Source organism: Pseudonaja textilis, chromosome Z (genome assembly GCF_049901715.1).
Source record: "Pseudonaja textilis isolate UNSWEBS1 chromosome Z, rPseTex1.2, whole genome shotgun sequence".
Classification (NCBI taxonomy): domain Eukaryota; kingdom Metazoa; phylum Chordata; class Lepidosauria; order Squamata; family Elapidae; genus Pseudonaja; species Pseudonaja textilis.
The window spans coordinates 35,710,042-35,730,477 of NC_142008.1; the positions used below are offsets into that span (position 1 = coordinate 35,710,042).

The window sequence follows — 20,436 nt, forward strand, 5'->3', positions numbered from 1 at the left end:
CAGAGAACCGGTTGTTAAATTATTTGAATCCCCATCACTGGATCAGTCTTTCTCCAAACTCCCATTAGCCTTAACTTTATAATCAAGGGCTACATGTGATGCTTCTCCACCTTTGACTTGAGGGTTGTTGAATAAACTGTATTTAGCTATTATTTCAAATCTATAGTTCACTAAAAAATTTTCTTGCTCTAAATTTGGTACACCTTTTCAAAGCTGAGTCTATTAAACCTATTGATACTTTTATCTTCTATATTGTTGTATTTTGGCTAAAAGGATCCATATTTGGATAACAAGTTGGACAGATTCATGGCATCCGCAGGATGAGGTATTATACTACTGAGCACTATTATGGGCTGCATCTTGAAATTTCCTTGTTTTATTTCCTAGGCTTTGGTTTCTAGCACTGTTAACAGGTGTATTAATCACTTAGTGTGCCTCAAATTTATCAACTTTAACATAAAGTTGGGTTTCAATTCCCAAAAGTTCCCAGTCAATTTATAACAGATGTTCTAAGCTTAGTAATGTTTGGAGAGTACTAAGATGAGAATAGAATCAATCTGGAACAACAAACATACATACATTGGTAAATAGATATATTAAGAAAAGATAAAGAATACAAAAATAAAGGCAGCATAGAAATAATATTTTCAGGTCTTCAATTCTTGTTGTACCTACTTATTGCATACTACAGAAAACCACATTTCCTACCAATATCATGAAACAACCATTATTCCCTGAATTTTTTTGGCTTCTGCCCAATAATATTAGCAGAAAGAATTGAATCGTGTAACATCCTCCCACTCCACCTTACCCACATTTAGAAATGGGAAGCCACTGTTCATATACACCTCATTTATTCCTGGATTGTTCAAGTAACAAATCTTGAATGGGTGGCAAGTTGCCACCTTCTTTATATTTCTTGCTCAAGGAAATAACATAAAAAACCAGCTCTGCATTCCTTTCTAGGGACGATGAGGTGTTAACTAATACTGAAGCTCCTGTCATTATAAAATATGGATACCTTAACATAAAGTGTAATGAGTTTCATGCATCTGCACAAGCAGACTTTTGAAATGTGTGTGCATACATATATGATTGGTGGAAAAGTGTGTGCTTCAAATCCGCAATCTTCCTTCATCCCAAATGAAGAGCTTGTATTTAACTACTGACTTATTAGGAGTGAATCATCTAACTATGCCAAAATTAAGTTAATAAAATCAACAAGCCATACTCTAATGATAAAATGAATACCTTTTGAATTCTGTAATTAAATCTGGGTTATGACATTCAAAGGTTTCATCCTCTTAACCATCTGAATAATTCCTTTTATATATAAATAAAAGTGCAAGTGTAAGGTTTTGAAATAAAAAGTATCTACTTCTTTCTATGAGGTACGTATCAATTTTTAAGCATGACACAAAGATTTTGATGTCATTGATATCATTCATGTAACTCCCTTTAGAGTAGTTCAGGTTTTCTTACTATTTTTCTAAAATTCTCAAGTAGTATATTATCTGATAGATAATAAGAAATATTTTTGAAAATTGGTTTCTGGCCAATATCTGTCCCAAATTTAATTCTAGTTTAATTTGAAACCATTAATTTTGATGTAAAACAAGTTATTAGGTGTAACATGCAGAATTCTTTTTGAATATAGTATAAATCGGGAAGCTTGGACAAAAAAGTACTACAACATCCATTTTGTATTAGCTGGAAAATTAGCAGTGAAATCCATATTCCTTGGGAAAGATATATGTAGCCATTCTGTCACAATTCTGACATGTTCTGTCAACCACATTAAACCAGAGATTGTGAATGACAAAAATTTGATTTATAAGAATATATGAAACATAAATCTAAATGGTGAGCTATAAATTTTTTTAATCACCATCACCAGATCTTTTAGATGTTAGACTGCTCAAGGCATCTACTCCTGCAGATTAACAGATTAAAAGAGTTGGAAGGGACCATATAGGTCATCTAGTCCAACCCCCTACCCAAGTAGGACACCCTGCCTATACCATTTCTGACAGGTGGCAATCCAGTCTTTTCTTGAAAGCCTCCGGTGATGAAGCTCCCACAACTTCTGGAGGCAAGCTGTTTCATTGGTTGATTGTTCTCACTGTCAGAAAATTTCTTATTTCTAGGTTAAATTTCTTCTTTACCGGTTTCTATCCATTATGCCTTGTCTGGCCTTCAGGTTCTTTGGAAAACAGGTTGATCTGCTCCTCTCTATGACAGAACCTCAAATATTGAAACACTGCCATCAGGTCTCCACTGGTCCTTCTCTTCACTAGACTAGCCATGCCCAGCTCCTGTAACCCATGCCCAGTTCCTGTCTTATGTTTTAGCCTCCAGTCCCCTAATCATCTTTGTTGCTCTTCTATTACACATCCTCCCCTCAAAAATAATTATATTGATTTGCTGTAGTTACACCTTTGCTAAAAATAATTTTGATTTATAATTAGAAGACAATAGGACATAAAAGCTGAAATCACATAATCAAAAGCATTTTATAGCTGTTAGAATATCAGAAATATAGGGTAGCTTCCTTTCCAACTAAGTTCCTTCAAGCTAGTTGGAAAGGAAGCTATGTTTCTGACATTCTGTGATTGCAAATATAGCATGTCTGTCATCTTCCATCACTTGTCTCCCGCATCTCTATTCTCTCTGAAGACTTATTAGCTAAATAATCCATGACAGTAAGATTCATGATGTGTTTGCTTATTTTGAGGATAAGGGTACTGCTCCTATAAGAAGTTCCATCTTTTCTCCCCCAAATAAACTGATAATCTACCTTAAAGCCAACATAGTAACTTTGGGTGTTTAATAGTAGTCATTCCATGATGGCTCAGCAAAACTGTATTGATTAAAATGAAAAGTTCGTGGTAACATGAAATATGTCTACAATCTTCTTCTCCTTCTGCCCTCATATATTTCCTTAAGCTGATATTCCTGTTCCACAGTAAGTTTACATCATACTAAAAGCACTTCATCATTCTGGATAACTTTAGCCTTCAATAGGAGTTAATGGTAGCAATGTAGCTATCCACTCATTCCAGGGCAATTCAGTGAATACAGAGCTACTGCATTGTAATTGTCTTAAATCAGGAGGAAACTGGCACAACTGTCTATTTGACCACTTAGTACAATGAATGACTGTTTTGCCCAATTTCAGTCACTTTCAGCCCTATTTCAAAGAATTGCCACAGCTGGAACAAAATAAGGAGGGATCTGGGTACACCCCATTGAGTAAAAGCGGGATGTAAATAATAAAGTTTATAGGCATTGTGTTCGCATTGACTTCAGTTATGTAGGATTGAGCCTAACACAGAGTTCAACGACTTATTTCCAATTGATATTCATGGTACAAAAGTATGTACTTATGGGTAAATTATATTAACTAAATTGTATGTAAATTCCTACCCTCAAAATGACACTATAGAACTGCAGATCAGAACTAGGCACAAGTTTTTTCATGCCATCAGTCTGCTAAACAAATAATTCCCTCAACACTGTCCAACTATTTACAAAGTCAGCATTACTATTAATCTTCTCATCACTTATCACCCATCCCTTCCCATTTGTGACTGTATGACTGTAACTTTGTCACTTGTATCCTTACGATTTATAGACTATTTCCTAATATGATTTGATTGCTTATTGTACCCTATGACTATTATTGTTGTACCTTATGATTCTTGACTCTTATTTTTATGTACATTGAGAGCACCTAGACAAATTCCTTCCAATCACACTTGGCCAATAAAGAATTCTATTCTATTCTTTGTCTCATATAGATTCATAAGTGATCCAAAAATGAACAGTAAAATCCTTGATTTTTACTGTGCATTTGTAGTGGTGGAATTAAGATTTCCCAATGCTGTTAATGACCAGATTACACAGATTAGACTTTATCTAAGTTTATTTATTTTATTTGTTCAATTCATTTGGTGCCTATTTTGCCATGGGGTTACTCTAGGCAGCTTACAATAATAAAAAGAAAATGAAAGGAGTATAAACAGAAGTGAAATATAATAAAATAAACAATGAAAAAGGAACACAATGGGAATACATCAATATGATAACCAAAAAGATGGATGGGTGAAGAGGAAAGAACAAGGATGGAAGGTGGAGTTTGCCATCAATCCTGCAGCCATCACTGGTGTGGAATTCTGTTTGGTTGCCAGGCAACTGGTGGTCAGATCTTCAGCTCTTGCAGAAGTGTAGGAGGGTAGGGGCAGACCTTACTTTAGAAGGTAAGGTGTTCCAAAGGGCAGAAACAGCAACAGAGAAAGCTCTTCTTGAGTTCTTTGACTAATGGCATCCAAAGTAGGGTCTTTTTGTTGGCACGAGTAGGATGGGCTTGTCCTGACAGTATGAGGAGTACATCAGGTAGCCTGGACCTATGTCATTAAGGGATTTAAAGGTCATAATCAACACCTTGAACTACACTCGGAAGAAGACCCATAGCCAGTAAAGTTCGTGAAACAGAGGTGTAATATGGGCCATCCTAGAGGGTGCCAAAGACTACTTTCACTTCTGCACTTTACACAAGCTGAAGCTTCTGACTGAACTTCAAGGGTAGCCCCATGTGGAGCACATTGCAACAATCCAGGTGATATAAACAGGACTTGAGTAGATCAGTGCAGGAAGTCATGATCCAGGAATGGTCAGGACTTGTGCACAAACCAGAGTTGTGTATAAGCTCTTCTAGTCATGACCGCCATCTGCACTTTGAGCAACAGATGTGAGTCCAGGAGAACCACTAGGTTGCGAACTGGGTCTTCATGGGATCGTGCAACCCTGTCCAACTGGGGATAGTACAGCCCTGTCCAACTAGGGATGACAACTCAAATCCTGATGCTTGATGCGCCCAGTATTGCCAGGATTCATCTAAGTCTGGTCCCTTATTCAGATACCTACAGCCTCCAGGGATCATGAGGGGCAGAGACAGCATTATTCAGATAAGCCATATGTAGAGCTGTAGAGCTGATAACACCTCAACTCACGGTGACCACTAACTTCAGTATTTCAGATGTTAATCCCCAATTCTATCACTCATTATTGGATTGCTGTTAATTAAATCTAAATAGACAAATGTGAATCATCAAAGACAGGGGGAGGGGGTTTGGTTTCCACTTTATATTATACAAGATGAGGTAAACAAAATATTTTCCCAGTTCATGTGTCATTTTATCTCCTGAAGTTTGCAATTTGAGCCCAATAGCTTTTTAATATAATATTTCTGCTTAGAAAGGTGTAATCTCTTGAACTGGAACTTCTACATATTTACTTGTTCTCCCTGCCCAGTATGAACAATTTGCTTGCTATGCTATGCACAAGTTTCAGAAAAATAGCAAACCTGTTCTACATTAATATATCTTCAAAAACAGCATATCATTATCAATCCAACCTGATGCATATTTACACTGAAGAAAGCCCCTTGCATTCAATACAGGCATTGGTATGCAGCCTACAGTTATATTTCAACATAAGAGAAAATGAAGAAAAATACACAAGAAAGGGTGCTATTTATAGTATCAATATACTAAAAATCAGTATGGACCAAATCAATGCAATCAAAATGCACAAACTTTTAAAAAACAATTTAAGAACAATATTAGCAAACGTTTCAAACATTGTATCTTTCTTTAATCAGATATTCCTTCAGAAAGGATTGTTTATTTTTCTTTCCCCAGCTTAAGTGCACACATCAGTGCAATTTTCATCTCATCCAGAATTTGAAATATTATAGTTGGAATTCCTCATAGAAGCAATTAACACAATCATGTACTGCTTGTATTAGCAATTGTGATACATTAACAAATGGAAGAATCTCTTTAATAAGTCTAGATAAGGATAATTCTTTGGTTATTATTTCCAATATTTCATCACCAAATTAGGCTTTTCCCAACAAGATATTTAACCATCACCCAAATTTTTATATGTAATATGTACACTACAGTGAAATTATTTGAAATATGTAAAATGCTAAACAAATTATGATTATCCCCTTTGTACATATATTAACTTCACATTGCTATTCTTTGTGCATGTATTAACATAATAATACCTAATGCTTAGATTACCCATGTGCTTGCACAAATCCAGAGATAAAAAATAAACTTCATTAAAAAAATTTTTTATTTAGAATTATAGCTTGATATTTCTGACAGAATCAAACCATGTTATATCTCAAATGCTTTGTAACATGAGGCTATAGTAAGCAAATATGGCTGGAAAACCTGAAATGCAAATAGCAAGGGAAAAAAATCCTATTGTTTCATTTTATTTCACCATTTTTCAAATTTTCCCTTCTATTTCTCAGCAATAGGGTTCATACAACGTGCTTACCTTAATTCCAAATCAACTTTTTCTGTGTACTCATAATACACTGCATTTTTAATTAAACAGCTTAGTTTGTGCTATATAAAATAACTAAGGTTAAAAACAAAATAAGCAATGGCAAACCACACCACTTCTGACATTTTATCTAGAAAACTGTAGGGATTAGTCCAAGGAATCGCTAGGAGTAAGCAACTGATTTAAAGTCACCAACCCGTACCCAAGCTGTAACCAAGTTTAATTATATAAATACAACAAAGAGAATTTTTAACTTACCTATGATTAATTATGCTATGTCAACTGAATCAACAAAAAGATAAACACAGGGTTCAATCTTGTGATAATATAAACTACAGCAGATGACAGAATCTGGTTGATCTTATCAAGTTAGGAAATAGCAGATTACCAGAAATGCTAACATGCTCTACTGGGAGGTCCTGAAAGAATGCAGTAGAAAATCATTTCACAGTGTTGAATCCACTCGTGGATATGTCTAATAATTCACCAAGCTGAATGCAAGCCCTCCTTGTAATATTAAAAATGACAAGAACTACTAGAGCATAATTAGCACATTCCTGGCAGTATTAATTATTTTTAATAAAATGTTAAGTGAGGTAAGATTGTCATTCATACATTGAAATTTCAGATTAGTTTTCCATTTATTTTAGTATATGTCCCACTTTTAAAAAAAGCTAATAGAGGTAAATAATGAAAGCCTCTATGAATTCCAAAAGAAGTCTTTTTCTTAAGATGCATTTGACTTTAATATTGTCAGTAGTAGCCACAGTTTGACAAACATAACAATATTAATTGAAATGGCAAGTAAATTCAGTCTCTATCTATTATGTTACTGTGTAATTTTTAAACATGAAAGAAAAAATAGTAACTAATGTAACAACCATTGATAAGTTAATGGGCATTCATCTTTTTGATTTCACTTGAATTTAAGATTCAAGCATAAATAAAAAATACTGAAAAATACTAATTTACAGAGTAAATTAAACTTGGAGTAAATTATAACAAATAAACGCCTTTATGCAACAATAGCTAGTTTGGAAACAGAGGAATTCAAACTTTTTTGTCACAATATATTTGCATTAATTAATGAAAACTATGAAAAAACAGTGGTATATAATATGAATTTTGGAATTCCTATGTTTCAAATTTAAAAAAAACAAGCATTTATGTCATGATTTTTCTGCCAAAAAGCAGCTTTCATTAGAAGAATCATCTTGCCCATGAACAAGAAAAAAAAAACTACCTAGAAAAATGACCAATCTTACACAACACTGATGTTATACCTAAATAACAGATGGGATAACCACAAAGATATGATGATACATTTCTAATTTTCTAGGAATGAAAATTCCCAAAAAAGCCCACATGCAGGTTGATAGGAAAACAAGTGTCATTAAATGCTCTAAATCAAGATAAACCTGTACATAATTACAGAAGGAGTTGTTTTTTCTGCAGGCAGATTACAAATAGTTGAATTAGTGAAGGCTTTCTTGAATTTACATGGTCTTTACAGTATCTTATGCTTAGCTCCCATTAAGAAAATCATGAGTCAGTTTATAGAGATACATGGCTCAGTGCCTAACTTCTACTGGAAATCAATAGCCAAGTTAATACTGTATCCAAGGGAATATATTCAATTAATACATATAATGAAATAGTGTGTTTGATTATCATAAAGCACCTTTCCCAAATTTGTCTCCTGGTTCTATATCTGAGTTTCTTAAACTTGACAACTTTTAAGATGTGTGGACTTGAACTCTCAGAATTCCCCAGCTAGCATGGCTGAAAGTTCAAATCCACACAACTTAAATTTCCCATGGTTGAGAAACACTTTTCAATGCGGTTGATTATGGGGACTGGGAATCCTGGGAGCTGCAATCTTAAATATATTTATATAGAACTATAAATACATTGTCTATAATAGAGAAACATATATGCACGAATGTATGTATTATTGATAGAATTGACAATACAGCTCTATGACTCAATTTCTAGAAAAAAGTAGTTTTTCTCTAGCAACATAACTTGCTTCAGTATTGTGTTTCCTCCCCTGAATACAGTATTCTGCACTCTTTCAGAATTCTGCTCAAATCATGCAGCAAATGTTTACTAAATCACTTTAAATAAAAATGAGGTAAGATTGGTGGTGCTTGAAAATTAATGACTCCATTTTTTTCAAGTTAAAGGAATACATTATAGGAATTAATTTTCACAAAGATTCTAAATGTTCCTTGGTGAAAATGTTCCTGTTTAATATTCCAAGAAAACTGGTTGTAGAATATCTTTCTAAATTTGTAAATGAATTTTATTCTTCATCCAACGTAGAGAAAGCACTGGCCCGGAGAATCTCCATGCAATTGACCAGGATCAGAGCTCCAGTTATTTCTCTCCATTGTTTGGTCATAGGGTTTTTCATTTTATCCAAAGCTAAATGCAGGTCTTGCAACATATCTCTATAGCTGTCTCCATAATGAGCACTCCAGGTATAGAGAAAATCATAAGCTGGTTTCCACATCATCTGAAATTTAACAAAATCATGTTTAGATGCAAAACAGTTCAATAACAAATGGATAAAATTGCATACAAACACTTGCAGTCAGATACTGAATTGTGTCTGCCCACTGTCTTTCATATATACATCTGGTCTTCTGTGCAGAATATCAAAAACCACAATCAACTATCTTGCTTTTATACTAAATTACAGTCAGCTATATAACCAAGATTTTTACAACTCCATGAATCATGGATATTAAAGCATCTTAGTTCCAAATATGATCACTGATCAATGTATGTTAAAAATTTTCCTACACAATTCAATTAGAGAATTTCTCCAAAATGAGATCAGGATCTGTTTTCAGCTCCCTAGAGAGGGATACATAACAATTTCATCTTGATACCTAAATTTTTATCCTCCCAAACCGTTTAGTGTGCTATTAACTTAGTCAAACAGCTTTAAAATTAACTGTATATCTCAAATTTTGTCATTTCTAAGAAATACTTATTTTATTTTAATTTTTTTAAAATTTATATGAGACTTTAAAAATATTTGCAAATTATCTGAGAAAGCATTTTTTGTAGTATATATTGAATGTTTTTATACCTGTAACCCTAATCTTTCTTTAAAAAGTGTGAACATCATCTGCTAGACTAATATCAATTTAACATTGAATAGAATATTATTCTTGTTTATGCAAAGCTATTATGAGAAGCAAAAAGGACTATTCAAAGGAAACTGTGACTATTTTTTTGAACAAAAGACCTAAAATCCATGAGTAAATGGAACAAAATATACTAGATTTTTATCTGTCATCCATTCATCTGCCTTTTAGGAATCTCTAGTTTAGCCATTCATTTTCTTCCCATTTATTAACATCTAGTAAATCGGGCCCCAACCAGGGACCAATAACTTGCAGAGAGGTTTTTCCGCAGACCGGAGTGGCCTGGTTTTGCATGCTGCCTGCATCCTGCAGATGGGGCTTCACTTGTTTGCATACCCTGGTTTCTGGCATGCCACAGACCAGTGCTGGTCATGGATCAGGAGATGAGGACCCCTGATCCAGTACAAATGAAAACTAAGATTTTTTTTCCCAAATAGTTCAGGTAGGAATAAGGAAAGACAAATATGGAAAAGGGGAGACACAGGTAATGCAAAACTGTACTTTCTTTATTCCCAGTGTAAACACATGAACCCATTCCCAACTGAAAATATATAGTTATAGGAGTATTTCAGCATCTATACACATTTGAGAAAGGAAATTAACTATTGATTTTTGTTTTTACATATTAGATTGGCCAAAAATAGCACAGACAAATAGAAAAACATTTTTTTAAAAAAGCAGTCCAATTGTAGTGTTTTAACTACCTTAATAACCCTATTGGAAAATATAGGCAACAACATAGCTGAAAATATGTACACACAATAAGCTAAATATGTGAGAGAATATACTCATACATAGGCAGGCCTTCAAATACCATGGTCCCACCCTAAAAAGGGCTTTAAGCATCAAAGTGGTATTTTTATTTGGACCCAGAAATATAGGGATAACCAGTGCAAATAACACACAAACCCAAACTGGGAGCTAGAAGAGACAGCACATTACATAAATAATCCCATCAGCATCCCTAATTCTAGTGACGAAATCCAGCAAGTGTATTCTGCATTCATTGCAATTTCAGAACAAAAACAGGCTAAATCAGAATACAATGTGGCAGGATGCAGTGTGTGCTTCTCATTGTACATTGTGCATCATGCACAATTCCTGACACTTAACCATGATTAAGCTATCTGGTATTTTTGCTGATCCTTTATATTTTTATGATTTCATGGCTTTTCAATGTTTTATACTGCCTTTTAAAATTGTTATTACTTTAGATAAACCATTAAAATATACCAGATCCAAAATAAAAATTCTTTATACATAATACTACACTAATATCTAGTATATTTTACAGAATAATTATTTATTGTTAACTACAATTATCAAAGGTATGAAATTATTATGAGTGGAAAGTGGGTGGAATGTATACTTCAAGCATTCTTAAAATTAAGCCATAATGCTTTTTACACATTGATTCAAATAACAGAATTATGCACATATTATATCTGCAGAAACTGACAGCTTAAGATTCAATCCAATACATATTTAATATGAGTCTCCAGCCTTAATCTGGATCCAAGCAAACTAGGAACAAAACAATTTTTTTATTCATGCATTATTCTAATTTAAATTATAGCTGTCACTGATGCTTTAATTTCCATGACAGAGCAAAGGATTGGATTCAATATTTACATGCCACCTCAACTCTATGATTTTACAAAAAGATTTACCACAGTAAAAATTTGAATGCAAAGAATTATCTTAAATTTATACTAAAGCTGAAGAATTTTAGGAATTTCTACAGATATAGAAAACTGTAAAGAGAAGAAATGATACACTATATTCTAAGAATTAAATGAGAAGACAAGAGGTATTTTACATGGAGAAAAAAGAAAAATAACTGGGTTATCAAAATTAAAAATAACCATATTGTTGAAATTTAACCAATGTTAAACCATCCATTTTGTCAGTCACCTAGGATTTGTATGGGTTGTCAATCCCTTCAATCAGGGTGATGAGCAGTAGCATTCCAAATCATGTTATCTAAAAAGTATTAAAACTCTCTTGTCTGTTTGTAACCTTCAATTAGGCCAGGCAGTACATAAAAGTGCAACATTTTTTGAATCAAGGTACCTCAAATTCAAGTTAAAGAATGTTTACAAAATCCAGGACACATTAAGTCCTGTGTAACTGAAATTTCAATTTCCACAACACTCATAAAATTGTGGCTGCTGCAGTTCACCACAATTAACTGCAGTCACATGATCATGATTTCTGGTGCTCCCTGCCAGCTTCCCACAAATAAGGTCAACAGGGAAGTTGAGCAGGAAATCTGAAGTCACGAGGGCACCCACTGCTTTTTTGCCCTCTTATGGTCTTTGTATTTATCTCTTTAGAAAAGAAAATATATGGGATACATATAAATATAAATGGAAAGGATGACCCAACAGCCTAGTATTGCCTAGTAATTTCTAAAGTAAAAATTCAGGAGTATTTGATAGCTGTTTACGGTGGAAGAAAAGCATTCTGAAAGAAAGGGTATGCTCACTGTATACACAATGGACTTTCTTACCTCTATCAAAAGTGCTGGACAGTTTTTATCTCTTTTCAACACTTGTTTTTTATTTAACCACAGATACTGTTAATAGTGAGATCAAAAATTTACTGTATTGTAGATACTGTAATAAAGGGATCAAGGAAATCTGTGAATTTACCATGGAAAGTTGACTCCTTTACTCAAGTTTCTCTTACAGTGAGAATGTTTAGTTTAAAGATGGATTGTACCTTTTATAGGAAATGCATACAATAGAAATATTGTGAGACTTACCTCTGGAGCAACTTCTCCACTTTTGCTATGATGGGGAGTTTCATAAGCATCAATTTGTTGTTTTGTAAGTCGTGCTAATTTTTCTGCTAACTCTCTCCAGTTCTTCCCAAGTTTTACCGCTGCAGTAAAAATAACTGTATCCTGGATAATACGGGCTACTAATCCTTGGCAGTCTAGCTTTAAAAGTGCCTGGAAGCATAAATGTGATGCCTATGTTTTCAAACAGTTTTTAATAACAAATAATTATAGTACAATTATAATGTAACTGTTCGGAAGCATAACTAAGGAAGAATTGTATTTTTTTTTACCATATAAAATAGTTATTTTTCTCATACTATTTATGAATCTGGTATTTTTAAAATAGAAAACAGGTCTAGAGATTGCAAACAATTTTTGTGAGATTTCAGACAACAGAAATATAAGAGTTTCTCTCTGTCTCCCTTTCCATTTTCGGGACATATTGGAAAGCCCCAGGCCAAATGATTTCCAATATTACTACTACATTAACACAGAAAATAGCACTGTTAGTTACATAGACATAACTTATGCATTATGATTAATTAAAATTCATTTGTGTTAGTTCTATATTATCCACAGATGTGCAGGGAAAACTGTGTACCCTAAGTCCCCTTTTTCCCTTCAATATAACCCTACAAGATAGATTGAGCAGAAAAGAAGATCAAAGTAATAAAGTAAGGTTAAGTAGCCAGAGGCAGACTCCAATCTGAATCTTCCCGTTCACAGTCCAACATCTTGGCCAAATTGACTCAGATATCTTGCTTGGTTCTTATTGACCTCGGAATTGGGTTAAACAGATTGGGGAAGGTATTTTCATAGTTTAGTGTATTGTTTGCATCTAAATATCCTGTCCTGTCCTCCAAAGAGTTGAATACCATGGTTTATATCCATGTCACATCTTATTTGACAGACAGATGCCATGGATTATGGCTTGTATGCCATGATTAACTGTGTTCTGCTTATTCATTCCTATGGGTTGAGAGAAAAAGTAGAAGCAATTGAACCTTACCAATTATGATATGAAAACATTCCGTTATATTTATTAGAAATGTACTATCTTAAAATACTCCGTTTTTAAAATAAATATGATTTAGTTTGATTGTTCATCTAATTAAAAGGATGACATATTCTTAAAGAATGAAAGTTATGAGATAAAATGTGTTTCCTGTTAAGCAATTGCTTATATCTGTAGAGAATTAATGAGAATTCCTTTGGTATCCCTTGACGTTGACAAAAGTGGTGCTTGTTACTTTTAAGCTATATGGCTTGTGTAACTTTGCTAACAAGCACAGAAGATTTTTTATTTCTTTTGTAAAACTTGGCACTCTTCATTTCTTCTTCCTGCCTTCCTGATTTTTTCCTTCTGTCTTTCTTATAGTTACAAAATATTAGGGATATTACAGAACCCCATTTTTCTTGCAGGTTTTAAAGGTAATAAGCAGCTGCTTAAATTGCACCTGGAAATAAACTGGGAAGCAGTGCAGCTCATGACACAGAGCTGGGCAGATCTATGGGAACATGCTACCTCATTCTGGACCAGCTGTAACTTCTGGGTGATCTTTAAGGCTGTTACTGTGTATTGCAGTGTGTGTTGTAATAGTCCAACTAGGAAGTGACCAAAACATGAGTGACCATGAGTTCAAAAGATACTGAAGTGCAAACTCAGTACCTGCCTGTAATTCCTTATAGTAGCTATTTCTTTTATTTCGGTTTTGAAATGCAGCTGCTTTAAGCCACTGCAAGAAGACGCTACGTTCACCATTTGATACTATATACCCATTATCATCACCTGATTAGCAGGAAGTCCAATTTGATTTAATGCTGGATGTGAATGTGTGTATTGGAAGAAAGGGGATTAAAAGGACAAGAGTTTCAAAATACTAGTATTTTCACATTCAGCTTTGTTTAAAACGACTTCATTATAATCCAAACAAACCTATAAACACAGATGGTGAAAATGAAGTACCAAGCCAGAAGTTTCTTTTAAGTTGCATTCCAGCTGCTGCTCATCCAAGACAATCTTTCAAATTTAAAACCATCACTGCCATCAACTCACAGGTTCTGAGCTAAAATAGGAAGGTCAATATCATAACAAGTTATGTTAAAGACTTATGTCTTATTTGCTTCATATCTGACAGCCCATCCCAAGAGTACTTACCACAGAGAGTTCATATAGGAATCGTCTTGTGCTTCTCTGAGTATGGCAAATTTCTTTAAGCTTCTTCATAATATACGCTACTTTTTCAAACTCCTTTTCAACTTGTAATGCATTTAGATCATATTGGGACAAATCTGAAAATTGAAGAGCATCAGCCAAAGCTTTCCAATCATTTAAGTTCTCTGATACTGTGGATAAGATTGTTGAATAGATGTAAGTCAATTTTTTAAAAGGCAATGCAATTTGTTCAAGGAGATTACTGGTCATGATTTCACTATCCTCAACATCGATAATTTGATTTTCAGTTATGACTTTGATATTTTTGCAGTGTACAAGGCCAACTTTTCTTCTAAGAACACCTACATACCATTCCTTAATTTTTGTTTGTCCAATGGCTTTGACCTTATCTTCTCCAAGTATTCCTATTGTATCGCCTTTAAAATATTCTAACAAATAGTCAATTTTACTTTGACGTAACACTGTTTTGAGTGCTGTACCATAGCGGGTAATATTTAAAACCTTGTCTTGAAAAGTAGGATATTTTATGGTGGGTAATAATAATAATGGTGCAGATTTTATTTCCTTGCGTTTTTCAATTCGGTTTGGCTTGTTAGCTATGCTCATTAATAACTTAGGTGGTGGTTCAGGTGTTGTAATGTAAAACTGGCATGCCAGGTTATTTTCTGGGGCTTTGATTTGAACACGGAAGACAAAAATATGTATTTTCCTATTGCAGATTATAGAAAATGGAAAGTGTCGGTGAATTACTCCACCACCTCCTTTCAATTTTTCTTCTTTAATTTCTTTCCTTTGTTCTTCTTCCTTCACTTCAAAATCTGGGTCACAGGAGACAACAGAAATGCTGAGATCTTGCGGTTTCTCCAGTAAAAATGTGTGTTTCCCCCAGAGCTGGAAAATAACTGGGGGCAAGCTCTTTCCTCCCCTTTTAATGTCACATACTGTTAGCTTCTCAGGAACATAGTTGTGATAAAACAAAGCAAACACAACAGTGAAAGATGGATGGATATGTTTTGGCCCATAAATCCCAACTGAAAGTTTTCTGTGGATATATTCCCAAACACTTACAAGAGAATTAACTGTATTTGTTTGAGCTACAACAACAATATACATCAAGTGACTAAGGTCTGTTAGTTTCACTTGTACAGTATCTTTATAAATGTAACAATTGTTTATTTTTTCAAATGGCCCTTCCTTATTGCAACTACACAGACAAACAATTTCAGTCATTACCTGACTAAAAGGATCCTTTTTTATTTCAGCTGCAATTTTCATCTCTAGTAAAATAGCTTCAGTAGTATTAAGGTTGCTCAAAGTAAGTTTAATCAAAGGAGTCAAGGTGGTTGAAAACTCATAATTAAGTGTCGGTGGAGAATCAAGGATTGCCTGCAGGCCAACTTCTTGGAATTCTCCAAGTGCCACATGACCTTCAGGGAAATGAATAGCAATATCTGAGTCAGGAAGCTGCACTGAACCACCCTCACAATTCACTTTGCAGACTATGTGGGTTTCTATAGATTGGGTCTGTGCCCATCCAGGACCCTGATTTATCACATTCAAATCCAGGCAAGATCGGGCCAGTTGTCGCTGGTTCAACCAAGCTGTCTTATAGGCTTCACGTTGATTCTGAAATGCTTCATTTTCTGGAGGTAAGATATAATTGGATGGTTCTGTATTAGAAAATTCACATCTTACATCTATAATATCCAAAAGATCTGAAACACTCCTAGATTTTGCAGATCTTTTAGAAGGTTTGCGACAAAAAAGGTATTCAATATTTAATTCATCTCCTGATGAAGCAGCAGAATCCCTACCATTTGAATCTCTAAAAAATAAATCTCGATCTTCTTTCAAGATAGATACCCGTCTATTGTTTTTTTCTTTGTTGCATGATTCAGCTATGTCATCTAAAAATGGATTAGATGCTGACAGTTCCTTCCAAAACGGATTTGTCTTAAATCCACCAGGGGCATCTTGCTTAAATTCTCTAGTCCAGTGTGATTTAAGATGCAATCCATTTTCCTGATTGTCTGTTTTTTTGGAAAGAGAGAGAAAAAGTGAAATGTAAATTCTCATCTCAATTCATTTAAATATATCTAGAATAAAGTGAAAGAAAACAAGTATACATTTATCCATCTAACTCATTTTAACTAAGAATTTGTGTCCATCTGGAACATTATGATTTACTTCAGGTTCTATTTAAAATTTAAATATATTAAATGTAGTGTGGCCATTGTTCAGAAGTTATTTTAAAAGAACTTACTACTCCCAGACTGACTGCAAAATAGCAACTGAGAAAGTATAGAATGTAGTTCTACATTTTCCTTGGAGTAAAATTCCCTAGAGTACAATTGGGCTAAATTAGAGTAAATAGTTAATATTTTTAAGATGAAATTGTTATCTTCTTCAAATTGGTGTAGGCTTCAAGTTCTTCAATGGTCAATGAGACAGTCTATAAATACTGATGGATGTTATTTATCCTGATGCCTAACAGTTTATCTGACCAGGTACCACTGAGCAAAGCTGTAGGTTAGTATAAAAATGCACTGTTGTAGCCCTTGGGATATATATTACTCATGTGAGATAATACTAATAATACCAGCTCATAATTTCACTTTTTTTATATAGCCATGCACCTGTCTTAAATTTCTATGTCCTATAAGATAAATGACAGAGCCTAACTTGAATTTAGCTTTTGCCTTGGAATTTCTAGAGAAGGTTTACAAATATATCTGTTTTCAATTCACTATTCTTCTCTTGCAGGGATGGGATCCCTATTAAGATGTTCTCTCCCCAGACATATAATCTTATGAATTAGTGAATTTTTCCAGAAATTAGAGTTTGTAATCATGTTACTTGCTTTGTTGACTTTGGAATGGAGAATAACCCACTGATATTGCTTAATATTCTATTTTATATAATGGAATTGACTAGCTTCATGGAATGATTCCAAATTTTCAAATTATAAAACCAAAGTGGGTGAACTTACCACTTTTACCACCCCATTTATAATATAATATTTTAGTCTCAATAGGAGCTGTTTGAATTTGTCTGTATTTAAAAGTTCAGAATACTAGCTCTGGTAAATAGCTTGAATAAGAGACAACAGGTAGTCCTCAACTTACGACTCTTCACTTAGTAACAACTCAGTGTTGTAACAGATTTGCCCCTCAAAGCTACTTATGGCCCTGTTGTCCCAAAAGTGCTTATCCCAAAAGATAATTGGACTTCCTTTTTTTGTTCAAAAAATATTTTGCTTCTCATCCAAGATTTTTCATTTCTAACTTAGAGTTAGAACTGAAGAAGAGGCTTCTTGGATGGACATACCAGACCACAGACCAGACTGGAAGGAAGGAAGGAAGGAAGGAAGGAAGGAAGGAAGGAAGGAAGGAAGGAAGGAAGGAAGGAAGGAAGGAAGGAAGGAAGGAAGGACCATTGGAAAAAGTACCATTGGGACAACCATGAACTGGATGATTGAGAATCTCCAGCGACACTTATGACCATGTTCTGAAGTTTTGACATCTGCACACCTTACCAGAGTCACATGACCACATTTTGGATGCTTGGTTCACCTTTATGGCTGGTTACAGCATTCTGCTGTCGCATGAATATAATTTATGATATTTTTTGCTAGTTTCTGGCAAAAAAAAAAAAGTCCATAGGAATGCATTGGTTTCCTTAATGGCCATGACATTCACTTAATGACTATAGTGTTTGCTGAACAACTGCTGCTAGAAATAGTCATAAAGTTATATCTGGTTACAAGAGTGCTTCAACTGCTATACTCCATTATAATCATAAATGTACTACTGGTAATAATATGAATAAGAGACTACCAGAAAGATTAGGAAATTCAAAAAATCCAAAAGGTAGTTGCAATCACCTTGTGTACTTCTGCCAAGAAAGCTACATTGATGTATCCATGAAATCACCAGAAAGTGAAATGAATATATAGGAGGCTTTTTAACATTATTTTTTTAAAATACTAAATAATAAAATTTTTATTTTTATCATTTTTAATACTAAAAGCTCCAAACTATTACATTTGTTCTTCATAGTGGAATTATTCATTTTGATCCTTCTCTATACATTTATTTTCTAAATACTCTTGACAATTTTTATTTGTTTGTATTTTAAAAGAAAAAAAAACCATGAATTATATTTGTCTCTCTTCACTCTGGTCAAAAGATTCATGCCAAAGGAGAAGTTATCCAAAATTCTCACCAATACTGAAAAATCTAGCTAAAACATCAACTTTACCACCATTACTACCCTGTTTCTCCCACAATACGGCCTCTCCCAATAGGAAGTCCCAGCATGTTTTATAGGCATGAAATGAAATTAAGCCCCTCCCCCCAAATTAAGGCCTATATTAAAACATGCGAAATGGGGGAGAAATGGGGGGGAGCTTGCCGTTAGGAAGTACTTTTGTTGCACACCCGGATATGGTGCTGCCTGCGTTGACCCCAATACAAAGTGCCCCACCAATGCTGAGGTCAACATCCAAGCCGTCGCCACCTGCCCGCCTGAAGATGCAAGGGGGGGGGAATTAAGTCACCCCGCAAAAGACGGCCTAGCCATTTTTTCGGGGCTCAAAAAAAAAAAAAGTCCCGGCCTTATTATATGAGAAACACGGTACTTATATAATGTATCTTCAGAAAATCAAACCATTGTCCCTCAGAATGTGATATTGTGATAAATACTTTTCCCTAGAACCACATTTAACATTTTTTTAAAAAGCAATATATAGAACAAAATCACATATAAGGAATTCCACTCTTTTCCATTTTTTTAAAATTCAACAGCAAATTACATTTCCTGCACAAATAGTACAGCTGTCAATTATATACCACAAACAGTACAGTTGTTAATTACATACCATACAAATCATTTCTTGTAAGGCTTCCATCCTCCAAGTCAACCAAAGATCCCTCTGATTTACTCCATGAAAATTCCTTTAAATGACAGGAAACAGACATTTTTCTTCCTAGATGATTTAAGATAAATTTGTAAACAAATGGAGAACTACTTAAAGCTGCAAACATCATTTAAAATGTGGCATGGGAATCAGTATCTAAAGAATTTTTCAGGCATATATGTGCCCACATAGGTTTTCAAACAAACCACCCTCTTTATTAAGGCAATCTTTTGTGTGCAAAGAACAAAGAATCCAATTAAAATTAAATTGTTTTTTTTTAATATTCTGTCCACATGTAATATTAAAATATTGCATATGGTCTGTTCTAATAAGCTGGATGTTCTTCTGGCATAAATGTCCAAAACTTTGTTCATGTGACAAAGCAAAGCTATACAATGTTGTATATAAGATAGACAAAAAAAAATAACAATAAAAAACTTTTATTTTTACAGTAAATAAAACAGCAAGAAAGAACTTGTTCCTTCAGATAGGTATAGGTAATACAGTTTTTAAATATACTTTGTTATATTAAGAGATAATAAAACATGAAATTCAAAATAACTGGATACTATTAATTAGTTTATTATTTGTAATTATTATATAGTTACTAGAAAAAAAATCATGTATATTATATTATACAAATGAATGTAATAGGATTTGTTTTGATGGGTAATGCACAGAATTGCTCAAAGCTAAGAATAGATGTGTAGCTATTAGTTGAAATTCCATAGTTATGTTAGCATAATTGACAAAAATTAAAGTCTTGGATTCAAAGCTGCCCTTAAGTATGGAAGTTAATAGAGAGATTTCTCCTATCTCTAAAACCAAGTGCTCTGATATCCAGATGCCATTTGTGTATCTACAAATTCCTTGGCAAACTCTCTGGCTGCCTAGTGCCTCTAAGCCCCATAATGAACCTAAAAAGATTCACAGAAAATAAAATGTCTGATAACTAGAGTGTTGCTCTCTGCTCTATGGGCATTTGGAAATTGGCCATTCTACCACACCAATTATTTTGTGAAGGTCCATAAAA

At 34.0% G+C, this 20,436-nt stretch overlaps 1 protein-coding gene across 2 annotated transcripts in view; it reads right to left on the minus strand.

The window, feature by feature from the left end:
* Positions 1-3,907: 3,907 nt before the first annotated feature.
* Positions 3,908-20,436, minus strand: part of MACC1 (MET transcriptional regulator MACC1) — a 30,477-nt gene continuing 13,948 nt past the window's right edge. For both annotated transcript variants that reach the window (XM_026706377.2, XM_087917584.1), the window contains exons 2-5: positions 19,365-19,472; positions 14,468-16,515; positions 12,292-12,480; positions 3,908-8,884 (exon numbers count right to left, since the gene is read on the minus strand). In XM_026706377.2, the coding sequence (XP_026562162.1) occupies positions 8,672-8,884; positions 12,292-12,480; positions 14,468-16,515; positions 19,365-19,464 (2,550 nt within the window). In that variant the 5' untranslated portion in view covers positions 19,465-19,472 and the 3' untranslated portion in view covers positions 3,908-8,671. The remainder of the gene's footprint in view (positions 8,885-12,291; positions 12,481-14,467; positions 16,516-19,364; positions 19,473-20,436) is intronic.